This window comes from Gigantopelta aegis, chromosome 4 (assembly GCF_016097555.1).
Source record: "Gigantopelta aegis isolate Gae_Host chromosome 4, Gae_host_genome, whole genome shotgun sequence".
In the NCBI taxonomy this organism is placed as follows: domain Eukaryota; kingdom Metazoa; phylum Mollusca; class Gastropoda; order Neomphalida; family Peltospiridae; genus Gigantopelta; species Gigantopelta aegis.
The window spans coordinates 105,556,160-105,582,074 of record NC_054702.1 but is presented as its reverse complement, the minus strand read 5'-3'; the positions used below and the strand labels follow the sequence as shown (position 1 = coordinate 105,582,074).

General features: G+C 35.2%; 1 protein-coding gene across 3 annotated transcripts in view; it reads left to right on the top strand.

Moving 5' to 3' along the window:
• The window catches only part of LOC121371665 (papilin-like), a 172,448-nt gene that overhangs the window by 38,525 nt on the left and 108,008 nt on the right, over nt 1-25,915 (top strand). For 2 of the 3 annotated variants that reach the window (XM_041497728.1, XM_041497727.1), the window contains exons 4-14: nt 770-830; nt 1,662-1,770; nt 2,133-2,269; nt 7,964-8,087; nt 8,536-8,616; nt 8,910-9,076; nt 10,856-10,994; nt 11,656-11,800; nt 12,266-12,479; nt 14,078-14,269; nt 14,666-14,692. In XM_041497728.1, coding sequence (XP_041353662.1) covers nt 770-830; nt 1,662-1,770; nt 2,133-2,269; nt 7,964-8,087; nt 8,536-8,616; nt 8,910-9,076; nt 10,856-10,994; nt 11,656-11,800; nt 12,266-12,479; nt 14,078-14,269; nt 14,666-14,692 — 1,396 coding nt within the window. The remainder of the gene's footprint in view (nt 1-769; nt 831-1,661; nt 1,771-2,132; nt 2,270-7,963; nt 8,088-8,535; nt 8,617-8,909; nt 9,077-10,855; nt 10,995-11,655; nt 11,801-12,265; nt 12,480-14,077; nt 14,270-14,665; nt 14,693-25,915) is intronic. The other variant, XM_041497729.1, reaches the window with a different exon arrangement.

Genomic DNA, 25,915 nt, shown 5'->3' with positions numbered 1-25,915 from the left:
GCAAAGTTTACTTTGAGCCCAGCCACGACTGTTTGCGAGAGACTTTTCTCAGCTATGAACAGGGTAAAAACACCCCAGAAAAGTGTTTTGGGGCAAAAAATAATAATAATGTACACACAATAATGACGCATGGGCCAAAATCCCTAAACATTTTCGAACCAATGCCAGCCATAAAAGAATGGCTCACGAGTGGGAAGGGATCTCACAACATCCACGGCCATAGAAGTGGTCACTAAGGCATACATCAACACAGTAATTATATTTACATGAACAAGTGGACACTACCAAACAAATAACAAAGTTTAAATCAACAAATGGACACTATTTAAAAAATAAAGTTTAAATCAACAAATAGAAAAGACAGTTGATACTACTGGACAGACATATACATGTAGTACTTTCTAGATAAGAGTTGTAACCTATTGGCAAAATTCTTTATTTGTGCAATTAAACCAATTACTTTCAAGATTATTACACTATTAAGCACTGTATTAAATTAAATAGGAGTAACACAATTGGTTACCTTAAGAAGTATGGGCAAGTGGAAAAATATATGGGGATGGTGAATATCTGATTAGCACTTGCCCTGTGGCAAGTAATTTTTTTGAAATTTTTTGAACCCCTGCTAAGTGCATTGTTAAACAAAACATTTCCTTTTTTCCAATTAAATAATAATACATGTATATATATTAAATGAAGCATTTTTGCATGATTATGTAGAGTTTATTGTTCATGGTTGTGTGTTAAAGCAGTTTGGTTTATTTTTCAGTCCAGGTGTTGGCAATGGTTGTTCGGGTCCATCTGTTAAATACGCGTCATGTAATACACAGGTGTGTTCTAACTTGAATCATTGTAAATTGTGTTTTATGTAACATGGAAGCTCTGACAAGATCGTGGTCTAAACATGGAGTGTAGTGGAGGTTTTAAAAACAGACCAAGTTTTGGTGCAATCAACATATAACATATTTTAAAACAAAAGCCTGAGCATTCACTGATTATGTAAAACAATTGATATGTTGTCACATGTAAAAGCTCATGATGTTTAATCTACCCAGTAGGTATGCATTGTTTTCATTAAAAAAAATGTGTTTGTCATCACTCATCTTGATTAACCTTTTCAGAAGTAAATATTTTTGTATTGGTAGTCTTTCAAATAAAAGTTGAAATTCAATATGAAGGTTAGCTGGAATATTTAAATTTACTCATCTTTAAATTAAATTTGCATACCAAGGACAAAAAAACATTTACCAGATGAAAAAAAACAAAACTATATTTTGCATGTTACAGTGAATCATAGCAAATGCTGTAATATTTTGAGTCTGATTTTTAAAATTTTTGTTCCACATTTTGTTAAAATGTATTTACATAAGATATGTTACTTGTACATGTACTTATAAACTGATTTGCTGTTATATGGTGAAACACTGGTCATTAATAATGACATTCATAACCTATATGTTATGTTCAACTGATTTTCAATTTAGAATGATTGTAGGTATTAAATGACTGAAATATATAATAATAAAAAAAATATCCATGTCAAAATCCCCTAGTTTCGACATTCAGTAGCCAATGTATTTTTATGCTGTGGTGTCATTAAACATTCATTTATTGTTTTAAGTGTTTTTTATTATAAAATGGTGTATTGTGTTGTGTTGTAGATCTGTCCACAGACTTCTGATTTCCGACATGAGCAGTGCGGAGAGTTCAACAGAACGGAGGTCAGGATGAACGGACACCACGAGACTCATAGCTGGATTCCTCATTTTGGTGAGACTTTTCATTGGTGGTGGATTTGGTGAGATAAATTATGATAGTCCAGATAGCACGTCAAAGTTTTTAAAAGGTCTGTCGGTCAAGAACACGACCACCACCAACCCCCAAAAGACAACAAAACGTGTGCAATTGTTATAGCCCTGTTTTTCATTTGGTTTTGGTTTTGTAATAAAAGTTGTGTCCTGCTAAAATTGCTTATTTTGGGGTACAAATGTGTAGCTAATCTTGTTTTGAGGGTTGTTTTTGTTTTTTACTTTTTTAAATTTAGATGAAACCATTGTAATAATGTTTACTGTTTATACGTAAGACTAAGACTGGCAGGGTGTGATTTGTTTACCTGTTTAATATTGTTTTAGATGAAATGAACAGATGTTCCTTGAAATGTCGCGCAGTGGGGACCAGTATTGTGAAAGAGTTGAGGGAAAAGGTTGTGGACGGGACTCAGTGCGACAGTCCTGATGGTTTTGGAATCTGTGTGGCTGGGGCCTGCCAGGTGAGATTTATACAGTCTGTTTCTTTCAACTGGCCTTGGTGGTATAGTAGTTAAGCTACTGGACTTAAGGCTGGTAGGTACTGGGTTCATATCCCATTACCAGCTTCCACCCACGGCAAGTTTAACAACTCACTGGGTATGACACTACACCAAATTCTCTCTCACTAACCACTAACAAGTAACCCACTGTCCTGGTCAGGCAGTCTAGATAGCTGAGATGTGTGCCCAGGACAGTGTGCTTAAACCTTTATTGGATATAAAGATAAAAATAAGTATAAATGAACGAAAAGTTTCTTTCATTATCTGAGTAAGATTGGTTTAAATTAGTATGCGAGGTGACTGGTCGTCAGTGTCTGACTAGGGGAGATCACTCTAGTGTCTTTCAATTAAGACTGGCTTTATTAACTGTCTGTAGATGATAGAATGGTCTGAAAAGGGAAAACCACTCTAATGCCTGTTTGAAGGGGTTGGTTCAATGTCTGAATAAGGTTAACCACTCTAATGCATGTTTGAAGGGGTTGGTTCAGTGTACACTGAATAAGGTTAACCACTCTAATGCCTGTTTGAAGGGGCTGGTTCAGTGTACACTGAATACGGTTAACCACTCTAATGCCTGTTTGAAGGGGCTGGTTCAGTGTCTGAATAAGGTTAACCACTCTAATGCCTGTTTGAAGGGGCTGGTTCAGTATCTGAATAAGGTTAACCACTCTAATGCCTGTTTGAAGGGGCTGGTTCAGTGTCTGAAGAAGGTTAACCACTCTAATGCCTGTTTGAAGGGGCTGGTTCAGTGTCTGAATAAGGTTAACCACTCTAATGCCTGTTTGAAGGGGCTGGTTCAGTGTCTGAATAAGGTTAACCACTCTAATGCCTGTTTGAAGGGGCTGGTTCAGTGTCTGAATAAGGTTAACCACTCTAATGTCTGTTTGAAGGGGTTGGTTCAGTGTCTGAATAAGGTTAACCACTCTAATGCCTGTTTGAAGGGGTTGGTTCAGTGTACACTGAATAAGGTTAACCACTCTAATGCCTGTTTGAAGGGGCTGGTTCAGTGTCTGAATAAGGTTAACCACTCTAATGCCTGTTTGAAGGGGCTGGTTCAGTGTCTGAATAAGGTTAACCACTCTAATGCCTGTGTGAAGGGGCTGGTTCAGTTTGTTTGTTTTGTTTAACGACTCCACTAGAGCACATTGATTAAGTAATCATTGGCTATTGGATGTCAAACATTTGGTAATTCTGACTGGTAGTCGACAGAGGAAACATGCTGCATTTTCCTATTGCAGCAAGGGATCTTTTATTTGCACTTTCCCACAGACAGGAAAACACATACCACAGCCTTTGATCAGTTGTGGTGCACTGGTTGGAACGAGAAAAAACCCAATCAGCTAAACGGATCCACTGAGGTGGTTCGATCCTGCGACGTAAGCTCCTCAGGTGAGCACTCAACTGATTGAGCTAAATCTCATCCCCCTGGCTGGTTCAGTCAGATGATAATTTGTCTTCAGTGTCTACCTAGGGGAGACAACCCCATTGTCTACCAGATAATTATCTTTTGCAGAGTTAAGTTTTGCAGTGCAGTCAGTGATTTCTTTTACTGTTGGACAGTTTGGTGAACATCGTTTAATGTGTGGTCTTCAATATTGAATCTTCAGGTTCAGTTGACCTGTTAATGTGACTGGGCCACCTGGTGGTCATTATGACATTAAATTGGTTGTCTGTGTCCGCCTCTTTAATGATGACACTTCATGTTTTATCTAGAGATCACTCTGACCTTTATAGGCTGTAATTATGTCTTGTCAAAGTTAATATTGATTGTTTGGGAGGTGTCCAACAAAAATACAATTACAGTTACAAGATAAACAAAAGTTACTTTTGTTGGCACATTATTAAAATTGCTCTCCTATTATATGAAACAATGTGTCAGATGTGTGCATTCTGTTGGATAATTTTACTGTCATTTGATTAGTTTCACATATTTCATAAACAGAGTAATGTAACTTGTTTAAAAACTGCTTATATGACATAATTTAATTACATAAAAGTGAAATAAATATCTACATATATAATAATTATTATTATTTATTTTTAAAATACTGAATTGTCAGCACATAAATAACTACTGCTATAGACTACTTTCACATTCCTATTGCGCATGCGTGCGAAGAGTAACGTCCCTTGACGAAATAGTCTCTATCACGGCTAATAACAAATTGGGGGGCGTGACAGACAGGTTTTTATGGGCGACTTGAGTAGCTTTGCAGGAGATGTTAAACTGTGGCAACTAACATGTATATATTTCGAATTAGATGCTATAATGGCCGAGAAAAACGGCCCGCTGAAATTTACAGCGGAATGGTTCAAATTAAAAAGCAGTGCAACAACTTGGACAAAGTCTCTGCGACTTGTATCCGAGGGTTTTCATAACACCAGATTAAAAGACTATCTCGTAAAAAGTATAAACAAAACATTTGACAGATTCCATAGGTTATGGCATCGACAGGTTATGGCATCGATCGATATATATTTGAGAGATAGATAGAGAGAGAGAGAGAGAGAGAGAGAGAGAGAGAGAGAGAGAGAGAGAGAGTATATATGTGTGTGTGTATATATATGTGCACACACACACACACACAGATATATATATAAAGACAATTTTATTATATATCGTCCTGTCTTGCACCCACGACAGGCGTGCGCTACAACAGCTTGCTCTGAATGTGCACGTAAAAACCCTATGACATGACATGACATTATATATCTTATATATCATATATATATATATATATATATATATATATATATATATATATATATATATATATATATAGATATATATATATATACACATTACATATACACACACATATATATATAAGAATGTGTTTTGTTGCATTTTTCTTAGTGTCTATCTAATTGGGAAAAGTGAAGAAAAAAAGGAAGAGATTTTATGCTGTTACATAAAGTGGGAATTTTAAAAAAGGGGGATTTGAAGGGGGGGGGGGGGTTGAAGGTAGGTGCCGTTCTGTTTACCCATACACACGTTTTTATACAGTGTCAACACGAACGCATGGAGTATTATACAAAATATATTTATTTTCTTTACTGTTAATGTGTTTTCCACCATATCTAAGTATATAAAATATGAGACGGACCTGTGTAGGAACGTCCTGTACAGAGCCATCATCACTCTATATGTATTTATATATTATGATTATTATTATTATTATTATTTAAGGAGTGTCTGTTATTTCTTTTACGTTCATCGGGGTATGAACAAAATAAATCGTCCGTAAACTGTGAATCGGCGAAGCCGTTCTCACATAAGTTTGCAGATGATTTTTCTTCATACCTAGATGAACGTAAAAGAAATAACAGACAATACTTATAATTAAATTTGAAGCATACTGAGTAATAATAACATTAAAAGTTCATATATATATACATATATATATATTCTATTTAGTATTGTCCAAAATATACATATATTTTCTGTATATACAAAATATATATTTATTTTATTTTATTTACTGTTTACTACCATATCTAAGTAGAGAATACTAGACTGCCCCGTATAGGAACATTCTGTACAGAGCCGTCCTTTTTATATATTTACACATGCACACGTTATATATTTTATTGAGTATAATCCGAAATATACATATATTTTCTTTATTTACAAAATATATATTTATTTTCTTTACTGTTAATGTGTTTTCCACCATATCTAAGTATACTAGACTGCCCTGTGTAGGAACGTCCTGTACAGAACCGGTAAGGTTTTGGTCCCTTATGCGTTCACTGGCTTCCCTCCTACAAAATGTGCCGAACAAACCCTCGTACTTGCAGTAACATTAAAATCGCTTTCTACGTGAAACGATTACCCACAAACGTTTCCGATATCCATTGGTTGGATATCGTTGGAAGGATAATGAATTTCCCGGACATATGCAATTGGAACAGTTAATAATTGAACATTGCTTTTGCCCCCCAATTTGCAGATAGGTCTATTTTGGCGAGATCTCGCGGTTTGCGTCCTCGAGTAACTCCGCAACAGGCACATGCGCAGTGGAATGAGAAAGAAGTTTATTAGTAGTCTGCTGACAATGTTACAAACTCTATATAACCAATTTTCACTCCAATTTTCTTTTAAAAGTGATTTTATACACATATACATACACATACAAAAACACACACACAAAGTTGAATAATAACTTTAATATTATTTGCTGACAATTTACTTTAGTATCAATTTTCTGTTCTTTGACAGTATATTTAAAGCCGCACACCCTAGTTCCATCCAGCGAAAATAAATTATAATTTGGTTAATCTACAAACCTGTAACACACTTAGATCACGTTTTTATCAAATGGAGTGAAAAAGCAGGTTTTATATCGATAAATACCATGGGAATCCCCATGTCCCAATTGCTTGAAATAATTTTGAAAGTTAGTATTCTGATGTCACCGGTAGATGTCGCTCGAAGCACAACAATGCCTACGTCACGAAAAATTTTACAGACTTGGGGTGCGTTCGTTTCACCTCTCCTGGACATGTTCCAACTGTTCTGTCCTGGTTGTATCCCCTCTCCAGATATCGTAAGACTTATTGGTTGGAAATTATTGGTTTTAAGGGTTTGTAACGTTTTGTATTGAGACACTTACTTGTCTGAACTTTATTGTTACTGAAAATTTTCACGAACTGTGAAGAAAAATCTCACAAATGAACAACAAATCGGATGTTGATTGCGCGAACCGTGCACGAGAAAACAAACCGAACCAAAATGATAACGGTCACGTGATATACCAACGTCTGTGACATTGAAATGGAAATATCCCCTCTTAAAAATAGATTGGACCTCGCTTGCTTAACGGTTTTTTCTCGACAACACGTCTTGTGAAAAAATGCAAAAAATGCATTTCGTGGTTTTACAAACATCAGGATTACCAAAAAGCACTTCAGGTGAATGGAAATGTGTATTCTAAATAATAAAATGTAAGTAAAGTGCAATTTTATTTGTGAAAAATGGGGTTTAATAGCGAAAAACAACGCCATAATGGTTAACAAATAAACGTAACTAGGGTGTGTCCCTTTAAATTAAATAAATTGAATGATGTTGTATTTATGCAATTTGGCAAGGTGTTCATTAAACTGAAAGTTGTGGAATCAATGAATGTTTAATAATGCCTCAGCTAATTGTTGTATTTGTTTACTGTTTACTGGTATCAACAGAATGTTGTTGTATTTATGTTTACTGATATCAACTGAATGTTGTATTTATGTTTACTGTTTACTGATATCAACTGAATGTTGTATTTATGTTTACTGTTTACTGATATCAACTGAATGTTGTATTTATGTTTACTGATATCAACTGAATGTTGTATTTATGTTTACTGTTTACTGATATCAACTGAATGTTGTTGTGTTTATGTTTACTGTTTACTGATATCAACTGAATGTTGTTGTATTTATGTTTGTTGTTTACTGGTATCAACTGAATGTTGTTGTATTTATGTTTATTGTTTACTGATATCAACTGAATGTTGTTGTATTTATGTTTACTGTTTACCGGTATCAACTGAATGTTGTTGTATTTATGTTTACTGTTTACCGGTATCAACTGAATGTTGTTGTATTTATGTTTACTGTTTACTGGTATCAACTGAACATAGTTGTATTTATGTTTACTGTTTACTTTAGCCAGTAGGTTGTGACCGTGTGATTGGCTCGTCCACGCAGGAAGACAAGTGTCGAGTGTGCGGCGGTGACGGCAGTGCTTGTAAATCTCACTCCGGACACTTCCGCGACCACAACCTAAATGTAGGTAGGTGTTTCAATTTACACTGAAACATTTTCTGTAAAACATACATGGAATCAAGATTTATGTGTTAAATATTTATAGTAATATAATTCTGTGACCGTAACAATTTTTTTTTTAAATTAACATGCAAGTTTTGTTTATTCTTTTAAGATATGGAACATAACAAAGAAAATTAAGATCTGATTCATTAAAGTCCTGGACTCTAGCTTCCAAGTTGTGTACTTTTATCTGTTTTACATAAAATGCATTTTGAGCCATTACAAATACCAGGATGACAGTAAGAAGTCATAAGTAATGTGTAATTTAATGGAGTAAAAGTTGTGAAACACTAAAAATATTTCACCCTGCCTAATAACTAGCGTAAGTGCCTTTAATGTGTTTTATAGCTTATTAAACCTCTCATTATAAAAATGTGTGTGAGTGTGTGTTTAATGGTGACCTGTATTTCCAGGTTACCATGAGTTTCTCACAATTCCACAAGGGGCAACCACTATTGTCGTGGAACAGACGACAGAAAGTATCAACTACTTTGGTGAGTGGGTTTTTTTAACTAAACTGTTACCACTTTAGAATAAGAAGAAATCAGTGAAAAAATTAACTTTAAATGTTCTTACCATTTGTTTAATTTTAAATGCATTGTTGTGTAATTATGAAGTGACTTTTCCAGTGTTTGTTTTCACACACTTGGCCTTCTTAAATGTTCTCAAATAGATTTGTGTGACATAGTTTTCATTCTAGTAGGTTTGGATTAATGATATTAACATTTCTATCCATTACTGTACCTACATTAGTCTGTTTATGTAGTTTTGTTTTAATGGTATTCAGCTGTTAAGACCAAAGGCGGTCACTACCATCTGAATGGTGGGCGAGACAAGACTGGGCAGAAGGAGTTCGCAGGGACAGTCTTCAAGTACATGAACGAGAAGTCCAACAATGAAAGCCTAGAGTCCATCACGGCCAGAGGACCAATCAATGAAACACTCGTCTTTGTGGTAATAGAGGAATGCACTAGCAATATTTGGACAATTAAAACATGTAATATCTTGCTGGGTTTTGAATAGACAAAATATTATTATATGAATGATTCTGTTATTATTTACCCAACTTGCAGAGGATCAACCTATGAAACACTTGTCTTTGTGGTAATAACTGGACAATTAAAACATGTAATATCTTGCTGGGTTTTGAATAGACACAATATTATGTTGCCAATTCTGTTATTATTTACTAGACTTGCAGCAGACCATCCAATGAAACACTCATCTTTGTAGTAATATCGGAGGAACACTGTAGAAATATTTGGCCAATTAAAAACACATATCTTCGCAATCTAATTAAAATTAGCTCCACTATTACATGTGGATCTAACAGCAGCCCGTTGGAGCTCATGTCCAGTTGACCTTTCATTCAACCAATCAAAACCTTACTTCCAAAATCATGCCAGTAATTTGAAAAGAATTTGAAAACATTTGGACTTATGCCGAGGTATACGAAATGATTCGGGTGAATTACGAAATATGCCAGAAACTAATTGTAATATAAAATTTTATATAAAATTCGTTTCAAGACGAAAAAAAACAAACCTTGATGGTATATCCATAAAATCTGTTTATACTAGTATGCAATCCAGAGTTTATTACTGCACTTTTCCCCCTGTTTTTTTCAATGTTCAAATAGACCAACAAATTCGTCTATTGCATAAATAGTCTCGCCCGAAATTTTTAGAATTTGTATGCTCCTGAATAATGTTATAAAAGGCAAAGTGTAATTGGTCGATATTTAAATTGTTATTTATAGATGAAATGTCACCTGGACATGGGAGTCCACGCAATGCTATAAGATCCAGTAGAGCTAATTTTAATCAGATTGATATCGTCGTAGCTTTTGCATAGACACAATATTATATGACAATTCTGTTATTATTTACCGAACTTGTCGAGGACCAACCAATGAAACACTTGTCTTTGTGGTAATATCAGAGGAATACACTAGCAATATCTGGACAATTAAAACACATACTATCTTGCTAGATTTGGATAGACACAATATTATGTTAACAACTCTCGTATTATTTACTTGACTTCCAGATGATGAACACTCATCTTTGTGGTAATTAATATCAGAGGAATACACTATAAATATTTGGACAATTAAAATACATAATCTTGCTAGATTTTGAACAGACACAATATTTTAATGTTAGATTTTTGTATTAATAATTCTGTTATTATTCATCCAACTTGCAAAGCACAATATATCAGTATGTATTTCTGTACAGTGTAGTCATCCATTTAACAGGTGAACTTAAACTTCTACCATAGGTTCATTATCCAAAGACTAAATGGGGAATCTTGCTCAAAGAACCATGGTTCAATTTATAAAAACTTACCCGCCTAATAAACTTCCATGCAGAATAGACATGTTATTAACATAACTCTATTGTTTATATATTTTAAAGGACTGCTAAACTGTATTACTGAGGATGGTCATATTATTTCCCAAATACCATGCTTAATTTATTGTTAAATTAAAAAAAAATTAACTGTTCTTTACAAATTTCATTCAAGTTTTCATTGAATATTAATGAATCTATATTTTTACCCATAATTAAATTTTTACTATACCAATCTTATCTTATGAAATTTGGGATGTGATTTTTTTTTTTTTTTTTTTTTTTTTTTTTGCATTCTTGATTAATTTGTCTATGACAAGTATTTAGATATTTGTTATCACTTTCAATTTCTGTCCAAAACATCCCAATGTTCTTCCAGCTTGCGACACGAGATGGTAAAGCAGGAGTTCGCTATGAGTATTCCATACCGCAGACACTCTTACACAAGGCGTCTCCATCAGACAGATACACGTGGGTGCACGGCAGGTGGACAGGGTGTTCGCGCGAGTGTGGCACTGGTAAGATGAGTGCTAGTGTAGACCTGTCTTGTATTTGTGTCACCTTCAATCACACTTATATAGTGGTCATCCAATAGATCTTGCAAAATACGTTAAGGTCCAAAAATAAACACCCAAATGTTAACTTTTTACACTTTTAAAACTAGTGCTATAAACTGGCCTGCAAATCGTAACAAGTGGTAGCAAGTGGGACTTTTTGTGTATTATTTTGGGGCTATAGAATGATAGACGTATGTGTAAAGGGTTGTTGGTGCAAATCCACCCAGTCAGTGTCTTATTTTTTGTTACATTTCAAGTCTGCATGGGGACTGGGTGTGTTTCCAGAACCTGTAACACCTCACCTAGAGATAGGTAAAAAAAAAAATATATATATATATATTCAAGTGCTTTTTTTTGGGTGTGTATGTTGTTTTTTATTTTTATTTTTCATAAAGTTCCCCATTTCATGAGTTGGTCCATGTGCCCTTTTTCCTTTAGTCTCCCCTAAATATTTCTTGGATCTGGTGTTGTACACCTCCACTTGGCCTGTAGCTTCAGGATTTGATTCAGAGGTGTGATTATCAGTATAATGTAGTAGTATATCTATAAAGTGCCCCTACTAGCTACTGGTTTAAACAGTGTTTGCCAGTATCACAGTGTCCAAATGATTTGTTTATTACAGGCTACCAACTTCGAGCCATTTCCTGCATAGACCGTGAGTCAGGCAGGTCAGTGTCAGAAAGACTGTGTCCAAGACGAGAGATTCCGATAAGAAACCAGACATGTTTTAATGGTCCCTGTGCCGAGGACAGAACTAATGGATACAGGTGAATACTGAATCCATCTACCTCTCAGTCTATTGATTGTTTGATCCATTCATCCATCCATCAATTCATTGTTCCATCTATCCATCTGTATGTCTGTCTATCTTTCTATCCATTTATCCTCTCTGTGTCTAAAGATCCATCCATCTGTCTGTCTATCTGTGTGTCCATCCATCTATCTGTCTGTTTGTTTCTCTGTTTCTCTGGCTGCCTGTCAACCTGTCTGTCTGTCCGTCTGTCTGTCTTTTTAAGTTGTGTGTGTGTGTTGAAGATAATTTAGTTATTACTATTTTTTGTTCCTGAATCCTAAACTTTCCTTACTCTAGAAATCCACTAAAAATATTCCTAATCTCTTGAAATATGTACAGTGTGCTAGCTGATCTTGTTACACTGCTTTTTGTAATATTAAAATCTGTGATACTCTTTTAACCATTGAGTTTTTGTTATGTTTGTAATGCTGTTTTCTAGCTGGGTCCTCGGCCACTGGGGTGAGTGTTCCGTGAGCTGTGGTGACGGGGAGCAGACCCAGCTGGCGTACTGCCAGGAGAAGGGGACGATGGGTCAGACCATCTACGTGTCGGATGACATCTGTGTGCGCTATCTCCACCCGAAACCCCAGTACAAGAGAGTGTGTGAGGAGACCAGCGGCTGCCCTCACTGGGCCACCAGTCCGTGGAGCGAGGTACACTTCATAGTGGGCTTCTCTTAGGCCCAAAACGCACCACAACTGCATCTGGGTCTCGATTGAATGTCATAAAAATGCGAATTACAGATCTAGTCACATATTTTCAAAGCTGTCATAGTGTTATGATATCGTAAAACCATCCTAGGTTATGATGTTACTACAACACATGCCATAGCCCATGGTGGTTTTAGATATTGTAGCACTGCTAAGAAAGGTTTAAAGATATGGATTCTGGCAGCATGTGCTATATAGAGATTACTAAATGAGTTGCCGTCTGAGACTGTTTATATTACAAGTGTGTTTTTAAGCATACATCATGAGTGAAAGCGAATGATGTACAATTAAAAACACACAAGTTGTAATATAAACAGTCTCACATGGGAACGAGTATAGTATTTTATTTATTACACTATACAACAGTGAACAAAATCGCACGGAGTGACTTCCAAAATAACTAAACAAGACATGAAAATTAACAGATTAAAGACCAGGAAAATGATGTCACTTACCAAATGACGTCATTTAGCTTAATGAAGTCATGTTGTGGCTACTTCATTTAACTATTTATCAATGAAACTTTGCATTCCTATGCCACACATCTATCAATGAAGTTTACACAAACAATATTATAAACATATTCAAGGCTAAACAAAATTATTAAAATATATCTTTTGTTAAATTATGCTGCTAACATTAATTATAAGAATTGACAGCAAGTATTTTTTTCAATTTTAAAATATACATCGAAAGAACCATGCGCATACGTTTTGAAGATTCTCCACTAAGTGTGCAAATTGCCCGTTTTCATGTCGCCCTGACCTATGTTTAGAGTTATTTGCTATATGTTTGTCGTAAGTTGACCAAAAACCACATATACTTGTTCTATCTTTGTGATATATGTTTATATATTCCTCAGTCCCCCAGTTTGTCAACAGTGTGTCAGTAAATAGGTGCTTTTAGCAAAATATGCTCTGTCGCCAAGCAAGGGTGCTACCAGTAACCTGCCTTGTAGTTGTCAAATACACCTGCATGTACCTAAAATGAAGGGATATTTGGTTGATCTGATAATAGTAACATAACTGAACATCATTTGCTGTTAATTTTAGGGGGAAATATTTTTGGAGAAAATTTTAAACACCTGTCACAAATTCCATGATACATACATTACTGTAACATATCTGTGAGAGTAAATCCACGTTGCCGGAATAGAATAACTGGATGTCATCTGCAATCCAGTGCAATATAAAAATTATTATTCATATAAACTTTCAGAACAAATAAATCCATGTTATAACAATATACATAAAATTCAGTGAAATAGGAACAATAATGACTGATATTTGTTTTGCTAATTTTAGAATATATTATGACAAATATAAAAATGTATTACAATAGTCTTTTACCCATCACACCAGAGCGCAAAAAGGACACACAGACTGAGGCACTGAAAATGTTTTTTTTTTAAATGATCAGTTTGCAGAGTGAAAACTGAATTAAATAAAAACCAGATGTTGGATTTGATTTTAATTTTGTATTTAAGAAATATATAACTGATTTATTGTTTCTATCCTTCATGTAATATGTTCGTCTTTTAGTGCAATGTGACATGTGGCTATGGCTACCAAACTCGCAGGGTGTACTGTCAACAGGAGGCCGACTCACCTAATGACGTACCACAGGTGCTTTCTGACAGAAAGTGTAAAAATCTGAACAAACCTGAGGACATCAAGGTGTGTCTACTCGGCCAGTGTCCTGATGGGAGGAACGCCAAAATCCATCACTCCACGGTAAGAGGAACTGTTGTAGGGAAGGAGCAGATAACTCCTGCAGCTCTAAACAGTTTTCATTCTTGCTTGGTATTTTATGTTTTTTATTTTGGGCTTGTTTGTTTGTTGGAAGTTGCAGTCTGAAGTATACATCTTTTTTTTCGTCTTGAAATGTGTGAAATATTAATGTTTTAGACTAGTGGCTAGCTATTTGTTTATATAAATGAGTATGTTTTTATGTTGTTAATCGTTTCATGCTTAATGTTTTGGTGAGATGTTGATAAAATTAAAATTAAAAATTAATTACCATTTTTGCTTTACTCCATCGATCCTATTAGCACATCATGAGATAGGCATCAAAATTAACATAACCTTCTATTATGCAACAAATATTTTAACAGCCTATTTCATTCACAGACAACAATATCTGTAGACGTAGAAATGGTAAGATAGTTTTATTTGAATCAATGACACGTTTCAGTTTAGTTTTCACTCAGCATATTTAATTTTCACTCTTGATGTAAATCCAGTCATGAAAACTGAACTTACACTGATGTTGTTTGCAGTTTTTGTTTGTGGATTTTTTTTTTTTTTTTGTACTAATACTTATGTGCACTGTAACATTTGTTAAAAACTAACCGAGTTATTGCTTTGTTTAAGCTTTCATGGCTGATACATGTAGTAACTTATTCTAGCTTTTGTTTTGTTAAGTTTGTTATAATTAAAAGGAATGGTGTAAATGATACATGTGCAGTATCATACAAAACTTGACAATATCTCCATTTAAAAAACAAACATTAAATAGAGTTATGGCCATGTTTAAATACAGATTTATTAATGCAAAAACAAAAACAGAACAAAATAAAAATTATGTATTTATGGACATACTTTGAAAGAAACATTATTCTGTTAAATATGAAAATTTTGTGATTTACTTTTAAAAAGTAACATAAAAAAACATGAAATGAAAATATGTATAATTGTACAGTTTCCTTTGTAAACAAAATATAATTTTTTATTATACCATCACCAAAATCATATTTTTGTCAGTACTATTTCAATAAGGTATATGTTTTGCATAAAAAAGGATTTATCACAGAATTATAGTACCACGTATTTAAAAGATCTGTAACACATTTGACATTAGTGGCATTCATAACTGATGTACATTCAGAGTGGGGGAAGGGGTTGAAATACAATGAGGATACAAAAGAACAGGGGTTAGCCAGAGAACATATACTCCCAAAAATGGGAAAAGGGGTTAGTAATGAAATTAAGAAAAGGCATATAATGGAAGTACAAAATGTATATTATGGAAATTGTGTTTAGAAAATATTTGCAGACTTTTAGTGTACATATTTTATGGATGCCCCTGTTGTGATTTATGAAGCACCGAGCAGTCAGTAGGACCAGTTGGTATTACTGGAATGCCACAAAGCAGCTAGCTTCATGTGACTTGATACGCATGCTTATTTAATGGTAGTCTTTGGTAGAGTTGTATGTTATACATATACATACAAGCATCACACGGCATGTGCAGTTAAATTCGCTGCCAGAAAAATAAATGTCTTGGAATGCTGTCACTTTATGATTTAAGTCTGCAGGTTGATTAAAGTTACTCTTAGTACCTTCTCATGGTGGAGTTTTTAGCTTTCTTTTTCATCTGTAGTTTGTTCTATGATTTACTGAAAATGTATACAATTTTCTCACTAGTATTAACATGAGCTGTGTTACACCTACAGTTACACATACTAATAGTAACCATGCAGACCAGTGTTTTACTGTATGTTTATTTAGTTTAAATGTTGCTGGTATTAACTGTTCACCAAGCTATAAGTACATGTAGTTAACCATGCAGACCAGTGTTTTACTGTATGTTTATTTAGTTTAAATGTTGCTGGTATTAACTGTTCACCAAGCTATAAGTACATGTAGTTAACCATGCAGACCAGTGTTTTACTGTATGTTTATTTAGTTTAAATGTTGCTGGTATTAACTGTTCACCATGCTATAAGTACATGTAGTTCAAGTTCTACAGTAGCTATATAACTTATTTAGTGAGTTTCCTTTTCAGGTGGTTATATGTATGTATGTATGCATGTATGCATGTATGTATGCATGCATGCATGCATGCATGCATGCATGCATGTATGTATGTATGTATGTATGTATGTATGTATGTATGTATGTATGTATACATCACCACCTGATTAGATAACAATTTGTTGTGACTGATTTTTATTGGGTAAAATTAAATGTCTTTGAAAAGTGTAAATATTTATCTAACTTTCTACTTCTGGTTATAAAATATGTAGGGCTGAATTGACAAAGCATGTTTTTGTCTTATACAACTACCCGGTACATACATTTATAATGCTTTAATTATATGATAAAGGGCTTCATAAATTTAGCCCTTAATGTTTAAAAGATCCCCATACCCCTTCCCCAATCCACCCAGCCCTCTGTTTGTATAAAAATTCTACATTTGTTTTTTTATTCAAAACATATTCATAGTCAGTGTTTTTGTTTATGCAGTTCACCTCTTATACTTCTTTATCTTTAGAAAGAAAATCTATTGTTAAAAACATCACCATTTGTTGTGTCATTTCACATCCTCTCTGACTAAAATACATATGTGCAAGTAGCATGAATTATTATTATCTCTGGCTTAGATAGAATTTGCTTAGCATGTGCTGACATAAATAATAACATTTGAATTATTTGAAATAAGTTTTTACAAATATTTTTCACTTAACTTTCAATAGTTTCTGTTCTTTTGCCAAACAATTGTCAATAAATTTAGTTTGGCATGCAGTCATTTTGACCCAACTGGGGGTTACTGCATAGTAAAAAACATTGTCTTCATAGCTTATTTACTGCAGTATGTTTTTAACCAGGAAGTTTTCTCTCAGTCGATTCTGTGACTTGTGCTAATTGTTCTCCTGGTAAGGTAGCAGCAGGAACGCAAGTCTAGCAAAGGTCAAAATTGTAGATAAAATCACAATCAGGTAGCTCTCTTTCCCTCTCTGTTAGTCTTATTTACAACATGTTACTCAGTTCATTGTATTCTGCAAGCTGCATTGTTTACAACCATGATCTCTGGTAAAAGTTTGTTTTGTTCAACGGCACTATTTGAAAGAAATGTTTTATTTAACGATGCACTCAACACATTTTATTTACGGTTTTATGGCATCAGACATATGGTTACGGATCACACAGATTTTGAGAGGAAATCCGCTGTCTCCACTCCATGGGCTACTCTTTCCGATTAGCAGCAAAGGATCTTTTATTTGCAATTCCCACAGGCAGGGTAGCACAAACCATGGCCTTTGTTGAACCAGTTATGGATCACTTGTCGGTGCAAGTGGTTTACACCTACCCATTGAGCCTTGCGGAGCACTCACTCAGGGTTTGGATTGAATGAATGAATGAATGTTTAACGACACCCCAGCACGAAAAATATATTGGCTATTGGGTGTCAAACTATGGTAATGCAAATAAATAAAGTGATGATCAACATCAATATAAAAATTCAAGGTTTAAACAAAAACAGTGTAAAGAACTGTGCAAAAATACAAATACAAATATCACAGAATTTTACGGACACCGAATTTTACTCTAAACTTCAATTTGTGCTGTATTGGCCATTCTCAAAGAGAATGTTACACCCCTGCACCACGGTGAGGTTACAGCACATGCAGGGGCTCAGGGTTTGGAGTCGGTATCTGGATTAAAATTCCCATGCCTCAACTGGGATCCGAACCTAGTACCTACCAGCCTGTAGACCGATGGCCTAACCATGACGCCACTGAGGCCGGTAACGACACTTATTAGAGCACATTGATTATTAATTAATCATTGGCTATTGGGTGTCACACATTTGGTAATTTTGACGTAGTCTTATAGAGGAAACCCACTACATTTTTACATTAGTTGCAAGAGATCTCTTTTATGCACCATCCTACAGATTGGATAGCACATACCACAGCTTTTGTTATACCAGTTGTGGTGCATAAGCTAGAATGAGAAATAGCCCAATGGGCCCACCGACAAGGATCGATCCCAGACTGACTGAGCATCAGGCAAGCGCTTTACCGCTGGGCAACGTCCCACTCCCATTGATCACAGTTAAATAACATTAAGAGGTAATTGTTAAAGGAATGTTTGAATGACATGTCAGTATATTTTAACCTATGGCTTGTTGGTGTCTAGGGGAGGGATCTTGCCTGAGGTACTTGCATCATAGGATTGAACCATCTCAGTAGATCCAATCTCTCTGATTGGGATTTTTTCTGTCCTATCCAATGCCTCATGACTGGTATATATGAAAGGCTATGGTATGTGTTGTCCTGTCTGGAAAAGTGTAGTAGGTTTTTAACAGCACATAAAACAGCTTTTAATACTAAGTGTTAAATATTGCCAAATGTTTGCCATCCAGTGGCCAATTATTGATAAATCAATATGCTCTAGTGGTGTCATTAAACAAAAACAAAGGCTTTTTTTTAGATGTTTTAACATACCAATATATATAGTTATTTTTTTAGACTTGGTCTAAAGAATGATAGACAAACCTGCTGCCACCACATTACTTACAGAAAAGCATCAATGGGTCTTTTATAAGCAGTTTCCGGTAGACAGGACAGTATGTTCCACAGTCTTTTTTATCCTTCTAAACTAATAATATACAGAGTCATAGCTAAAGCATATGTTTAGTACTTATCTGTTGTATCTTGGACTAATATACACTGCAAGTAACAAGTGCGGTGAGACTTTGAACAAACTGGTCCGTTACAGAAACCGTATACTCGTGGGTTCTAGTATAAACATGGTGTACCCTGTAGGTGTATTGCTTCACAATATCAATACAGGTGCATTACTGTTACCATGCTGATATCAATACAGATGCATTTCTGTTACCATGCTGATATCAATACAGGTGCCTTACTGTTATCATGCTGATATCAGTACAGGTGCCTTACTGTTATCATGCTGATATCAGTACAGGTGCATTACTGTTATCATGTTGATATCAATACAGGTGCATTACTGTTATTATGCTGATATCAATACAGGTGCATTACTGTTATCATGTTGATATCAATACAGGTGCCTTATTGTTATCATGCTGATATCAGTACAGGTGCATTACTGTTATCATGCTGATATCAATACAGGTGCATTACTGTTATCATGTTGATATCAATACAGGTGCCTTATTGTTATCATGCTGATATCAGTACAGGTGCCTTATTGTTATCATGCTGATATCAGTACAGGTGCATTACTGTTATCATGCTGATATCAATACAGGTGCATTACTGTTATCATGCTGATATCAATACAGGTGCCTTACTGTTATCATGCTGATATCAGTACAGGTGCATTACTGTTATCATGCTGATATCAATACAGGTGCATTACTGTTATCATGTTGATATCAGTACAGGTGCCTTATTGTTATCATGCTGATATCAATACAGGTGCCTTATTGTTATCATGCTGATATCAGTACAGGTGCATTACTGTTATCATGCTGATATCAATACAGGTGCATTACTGTTATCATGTTGATATCAATACAGGTGCATTACTGTTATCATGCTGATATCAGGTCTCTGTTATTGTTATCTTCAATGTTGGTTCTGTTCACTGATTGATTTAGTCCATTGTAACAGTACAGACATTGGAAAATGGCTGCAAATGGGGGAGGAAGGGCGACTTATATATTAATTTAATTTTCATCTGGTCGAGCCTGTTTCCCCCTGTGTTCCTCTTCCCCCACTTCGAAGCCTATGAACAGGAGAGATGAGGAAGAAAGACAGAAGGATGGAGGGATGAGGGAAAGAGAGGAGGGAGGTGTGAATGAGAGACTGAGAGAGAGAGCACTCTACCAACTGAGCTAAGTCCCCACCACCCCTACCCATCAGCCAAAAATTGGTTTGTCAATAATGGTCTAAGTCCCCACCACCCCTACCCATCAGCCAAAAATTGGTTTGTCAATAATGGTCTGATATGTTTGATTCCTTCACATCTAGTGCCTAACATACATTGCTATAATTAATTAATAATTAATTATAAGAGGTTGTCACATTACATTTACATCTGGACTGTACACTACAAATAATGTCTATAAGTCATGCTGTGAGAAGACACCTTTACAAGTAACAAGCTATCATCAAAGAAGTGTTTTACTCTGACAGGTCTTTGTGTTTGCTCTAACAATGTGTTTACAATGACATCTCTAATAAACAAAATGACAGGCAACAGAATGTCGCAGAGTGCGTGCATCATCTGTTCACTGCCCCCGCACCAGAAACAAAGACAAAGAAACTAGATACTTGACACTTAATCACAATGAGTGGGTGAAGTGGTAACAACAGGTTCCTTTTCATACTTACATATCACTGTATATCATATATATCATATATATCACCATATATCACAGTTGCAATGTAATTAAATAAAGCATCATAGCAAAAAGGTGACTGAGGGTGTTAAACATATACATTTAATTCTGTTGCTAAAATACAGACAATCTGTAAAATAATAATGAGAGTTATGAATGGGGAAATGAACTAATGAGTAACATATTTGTTCAAGTAAGGGCTGGGATGTATAGCTCAGTGGTAGGATGTGTGATGTGTTGCAGGATCAATCGTCCAAAATGCAGTTTCCTATCTGGTTTATTAAGGGGGTAGAATGTACTGTCCTGTTTATGGGAAATGGTTATAATGATCCCTTTTTTACGTTTACTTTTACTTGTGATCTTGTGCACTCACTCACTCACTCACTCTCTCTCTCTCTCTCTCTCTCTCTCTCTCTCTCTCTCTCTCTCTCTCTCTCTCTCTCTCTCTCTCTCTCTCTCTCCATCTCTCTCCTTCCTGCATCTCTCTCTCTCTCCCCCTCCTCTCTCTCTCTCTCTCTCTCTCTCTCTCTCCTCTCTCTCTCTCTCTCTCTCTCTCTCTCTCTCTCTCTCTCTCTCTCTCTCTCTCTCTCTCTCTCACACACACCATCTTTCACTATCTCTCTGGTCAGAGATACATACCAGGAAAATTAACTTGAACCTTTAATGGATATAATCACAGAAATAAATTAAAGCAAAACAAACACACTATAAATTGTTACTACAAGTTGTACTTATTAAGATATGAAAGCAATTACTTTGCTCTGCCATTGAGATGTACAACTGGTCAATCCATCATACTGTTACAATGTATTAGATCCTACAGATTATTATTTTAATGTGACCAACCCTAATTTTCAAACATCACAGAATATTTTTCACTATGAGAGCTGTTATTGATAACAGAAATTGAACATTGCTTTGATTTTATTATTTAGATTATCCATTTCCATTCATCCTAAGTCTTTCTGGTCATCCTGATGTTTTTAATACCATGAATTAATTTTTCACATTTTAAAAAATATTACCTCTGAGAAGTAATGGAGACGAGCTCTAGTCTTATTTTTAGGAGTATTTCTCCATTTTGACTCTTGTTTCATTCTATTTTAATTTATCCAAATGGGTTATAGGTTTGTGAATTAACCAAACTTAGTGTCCATTTTCATGGGTTAAAACTAGGGTCCGTGACTTTAAATTGCACTGTGCATATAAATCTTAGCGAATTCATCTTATATATGAATGTGAATGATCTTGTTGGACAGTGAAAGAGGCGTCTGATTTTGTCTGAAAGTGAGATGTACAATTAAGGTTTTTAATCTAGTACATTGTTACAATATGTTAGATCCTATATACAGATAGTTAATTACTGTGAGTTGCACTGTATGAACACACCTTAAGACATGGAAGTGTCTGATTTCGTCTGACAGGGAGATATACAAGGTGGTTAATACAGCACATTGTTACATTGTTAGATCATATATATATAATTAAATTTTCTTTGCGTCTATACACTTTACGGCAATCTGATTGGTCCAGGGGTGCTTTTTTTTTTTTTTTCATATCTCGATGAACCAAAAAAAATTAAGCTACGCCTACTACACACACACACGCACACCCAACACGGACTCGCACTACTTTTGTGCAAAAAGCCGGATTATTCTGGCAATCATATTTAGATACTTTGAAGAAAACACACGTGAAAGATACAAAAAATGTATACGATAAATTAATGGAAAATGCTATAGCAAAGTAGACATGTGGATCTATATGCATTGATTTAAAAAAAAAACACACAACAAAAAAATCTCTTCGCTTATCATGACATGAGACTCGGTCGTTGGGCAAAGAAATCATGTAGGAAACTTCACGCCTGTAACTTACTTGTAAGCGATGTTCAACAGCTGTTGGCGAAAATTAAACGGTTCCACCGACAGCATAAATGTTACACACGTTCCCTTCATTCACTTTCATAAATATAAACTAAACACGAATAGGACAATTTCTTCCAATATAGGCCTAACTAAATGATCCGTAAAAATGCACAGCAGCTAGAGAAAAATGACGTCATTTACAAAAAATCACCTGATTCAAATAATAGTGAATGAACGTTCGCATTCTTACGCGACATAAGTTTCAATGAAGTTTACACAAACAATACTACAGGCATATTTAAAGCTAAACAAAATAAATTCAGTTATGTATTGTTAAAGTATGCATATAAATTTAATTGTAAGATTCAATTCTTATACACACACACACACACATACACACTCAAATGGTTATTATGAGTGGAACTGTATGAACACACCTTAAGACATGGAAGTGTCTGATTTCGTCTGACAGGGAGATATACAAGGTGGTTAATACAGCACATTGTTACATTGTTAGATCATATATATATAATTAAATTTTCTTTGCGTCTATACACTTTACGGCAATCTGATTGGTCCAGGGGTGCTTTTTTATTTTTTTTCATATCTCGATGAACCAAAAAAAATTAAGCTACGCCTACTACACACACACACGCACACCCAACACGGACTCGCACTACTTTTGTGCAAAAAGCCGGATTATTCTGGCAATCATATTTAGATACTTTGAAGAAAACACACGTGAAAGATACAAAAAATGTATACGATAAATTAATGGAAAATGCTATAGCAAAGTAGACATGTGGATCTATATGCATTGATTTAAAAAAAAAAAACACAACAAAAAAATCTCTTCGCTTATCATGACATGAGACTCGGTCGTTGGGCAAAGAAATCATGTAGGAAACTTCACGCCTGTAACTTACTTGTAAGCGATGTTCAACAGCTGTTGGCGAAAATTAAACGGTTCCACCAACAGCATAAATGTTACACACGTTCCCTTCATTCACTTTCATAAAATATAAACTAAACACGAATAGGACAATTTCTTCCAATATAGGCCTAACTAAATGATCCGTAAAAATGCACAGCAGCTAGAGAAAATGACGTCATTTACAAAAAATCACCTGATTCAAATAATAGTGAATGAACGTTCGCATTCTTACGCGACATAAGTTTCAATGAAGTTTACACAAACAATACTACAGGCATATTTAAAGCTAAACAAAATAAATTCAGTTATGTATTGTTAAAGTATGCATATAAATTTAATTGTAAGATTCAATTCTTATACACACACACACACACATACACACACAAATGGTTATTATGAGTGGAACTGTATGAACACACCTTAAGACATGGAAGTGTCTGATTTCGTCTGACAGGGAGATGTACAAGGTGGTTAATCTGGCACATTGTTACAATGTGTTGGATCCATCTTTGTTTTGTCTCTAACACTTAGCTGTGTATGTTGGCACTGGCGCGAATCAGGGGAAATGATTTATTTCCGATTCTTTTTTACTTATGTTCTTAGTTCTAGCTGCCTGAGTAAAATCTGATGTCACTCAGATTGGAATGGTTATTTGTATGGGAAGACTTAGTCCCAGAGTGGAAAATCATTTCGTTTTAAACGCATGTGTTTTAGATCTATCATAGGAAATAATGTTTTAAATCCACACACAAGAATAATTAAAATGTGTAGGGTGTAACTAATGGAAAATCAATTAAAGTTAGTCTGAGACATTGAAATTCTTCCACATTCGTATTCGGTGAAACTCAGTAATAAATGAGCAGTAAAGTTATTTGTATGTACCAGTAACATCTACTGCCCCTAGATTGTACTAAACCGGCTGGATGAAATTTCTAGGTGCACCAAACTTTTGATAGTCCTGTGACTGGTGATAAATGTGAGTGTGTTCGTTGTAAAAAAAAAAATAGTTTCATCTGTGCAAAAAATGTATGCAATTTTATTTCATCTTGTACCACTGTGTCAAGTAGCCTTGTGCTTAAAACATGTACGGGGTACCTGTAAAAAAAAAGTACTCAAATTTTGTGTGGAACTAGGGTAGTCATAGACACTACCCGTTATCTCAGATATGAGCAGCTTGACCCCCAATTTTTTCTGATTCACTTTAAAGGTGAGGGGTGGTAGTATTTATATCCATGGCGTTTATGTCAATTGAGATACGCTGCAGGTAGGAGTTTTAGCCACATACATTGTATGTTACTATTGTCGTCTGTGGGATTTGATTTGGTGGTATACACCCTTAAGACCACTTTAGTTGATCCAGTTGGGTTCAGTCCATTTATTATATAGATTGATTGATTTATTTATGTATTTATTATCTGTGCTTTATTCAAGCACCTGGTGTATGTAATTGAATGAATTATGTTTAATGACACCCCAGCATAAAAATTACATTGGCTATTGGACATCAAACTATAAAGTAAATGAAATGATAATCAACATATAAACATTCTAAAGAGCTGTGAAAATATAAATATCACAGTTGGGCTATATCTCGCTCCAGCCAGTGCACCACGACTGGTATATCAAAGGCCGTGGTATGTGCTATCCTGCCTATGGGATGGTGCATATAAAAGATCCCTTGCTGCTAATCGAAAAGAGTAGCCCATGAAGTGGCAACAGCAGGTTTCCTCCCTCAGTATATGTATGGTCCTTAACCATATGTCTGACACCATATAACCATAAATAAAATGTGTTGAGTGCATCATCAAATAAACCATTTTCTTCCTTATTCTTGGTTCAGTCTGGTCTAACTTACTGCAGTCATTGGATATAGAGACACTGAATGACTTCTAAACAACGAAATGTATTTAATCTCTACTTTTAGCTGTTAAGAGGGCTTTAGTCTATAGTAGCAGTGGGATGTAGCCCAGTGGCAAAGTGCTCACCTGATGTATAATCGATCTAGGATCAATCTCCATCAGTGAGCTTATTGGGTTGTTTCTTGTTCCAGCCAGTGGTCTTCATCTGGTGTAACAAAGGTCATGATATGTACTCTCCTGTCTGTGGGATGGGTTGGTGCATATAAAACATCCCTTGCTGGTAATTAAAAAGAATACCTGATGGAGTGGCAGCTGTGGGTTTCCTCTGTTATCTGTGTGTCATTCCAACCAGTGTACCACCACTGGACAAAGGCTGTGGTATGTGCTTTCCTGTCTGTGGGAAAGTTCATATAAAAGATCCCTTGCTGCATTAGAAAAAATGTAGCGGGTTTCCTCTGATGACTACATGTCAGAATTACCAAATGTTTGACATCCAATAGCTGACAATTAATCAATGTGTTCCAGTGGTGTCGTTAAACAAAACAAACGTTTTTAATTCTCAGTGTGGTCCTTACCATATGTCCAATGCCCTGATTTAAA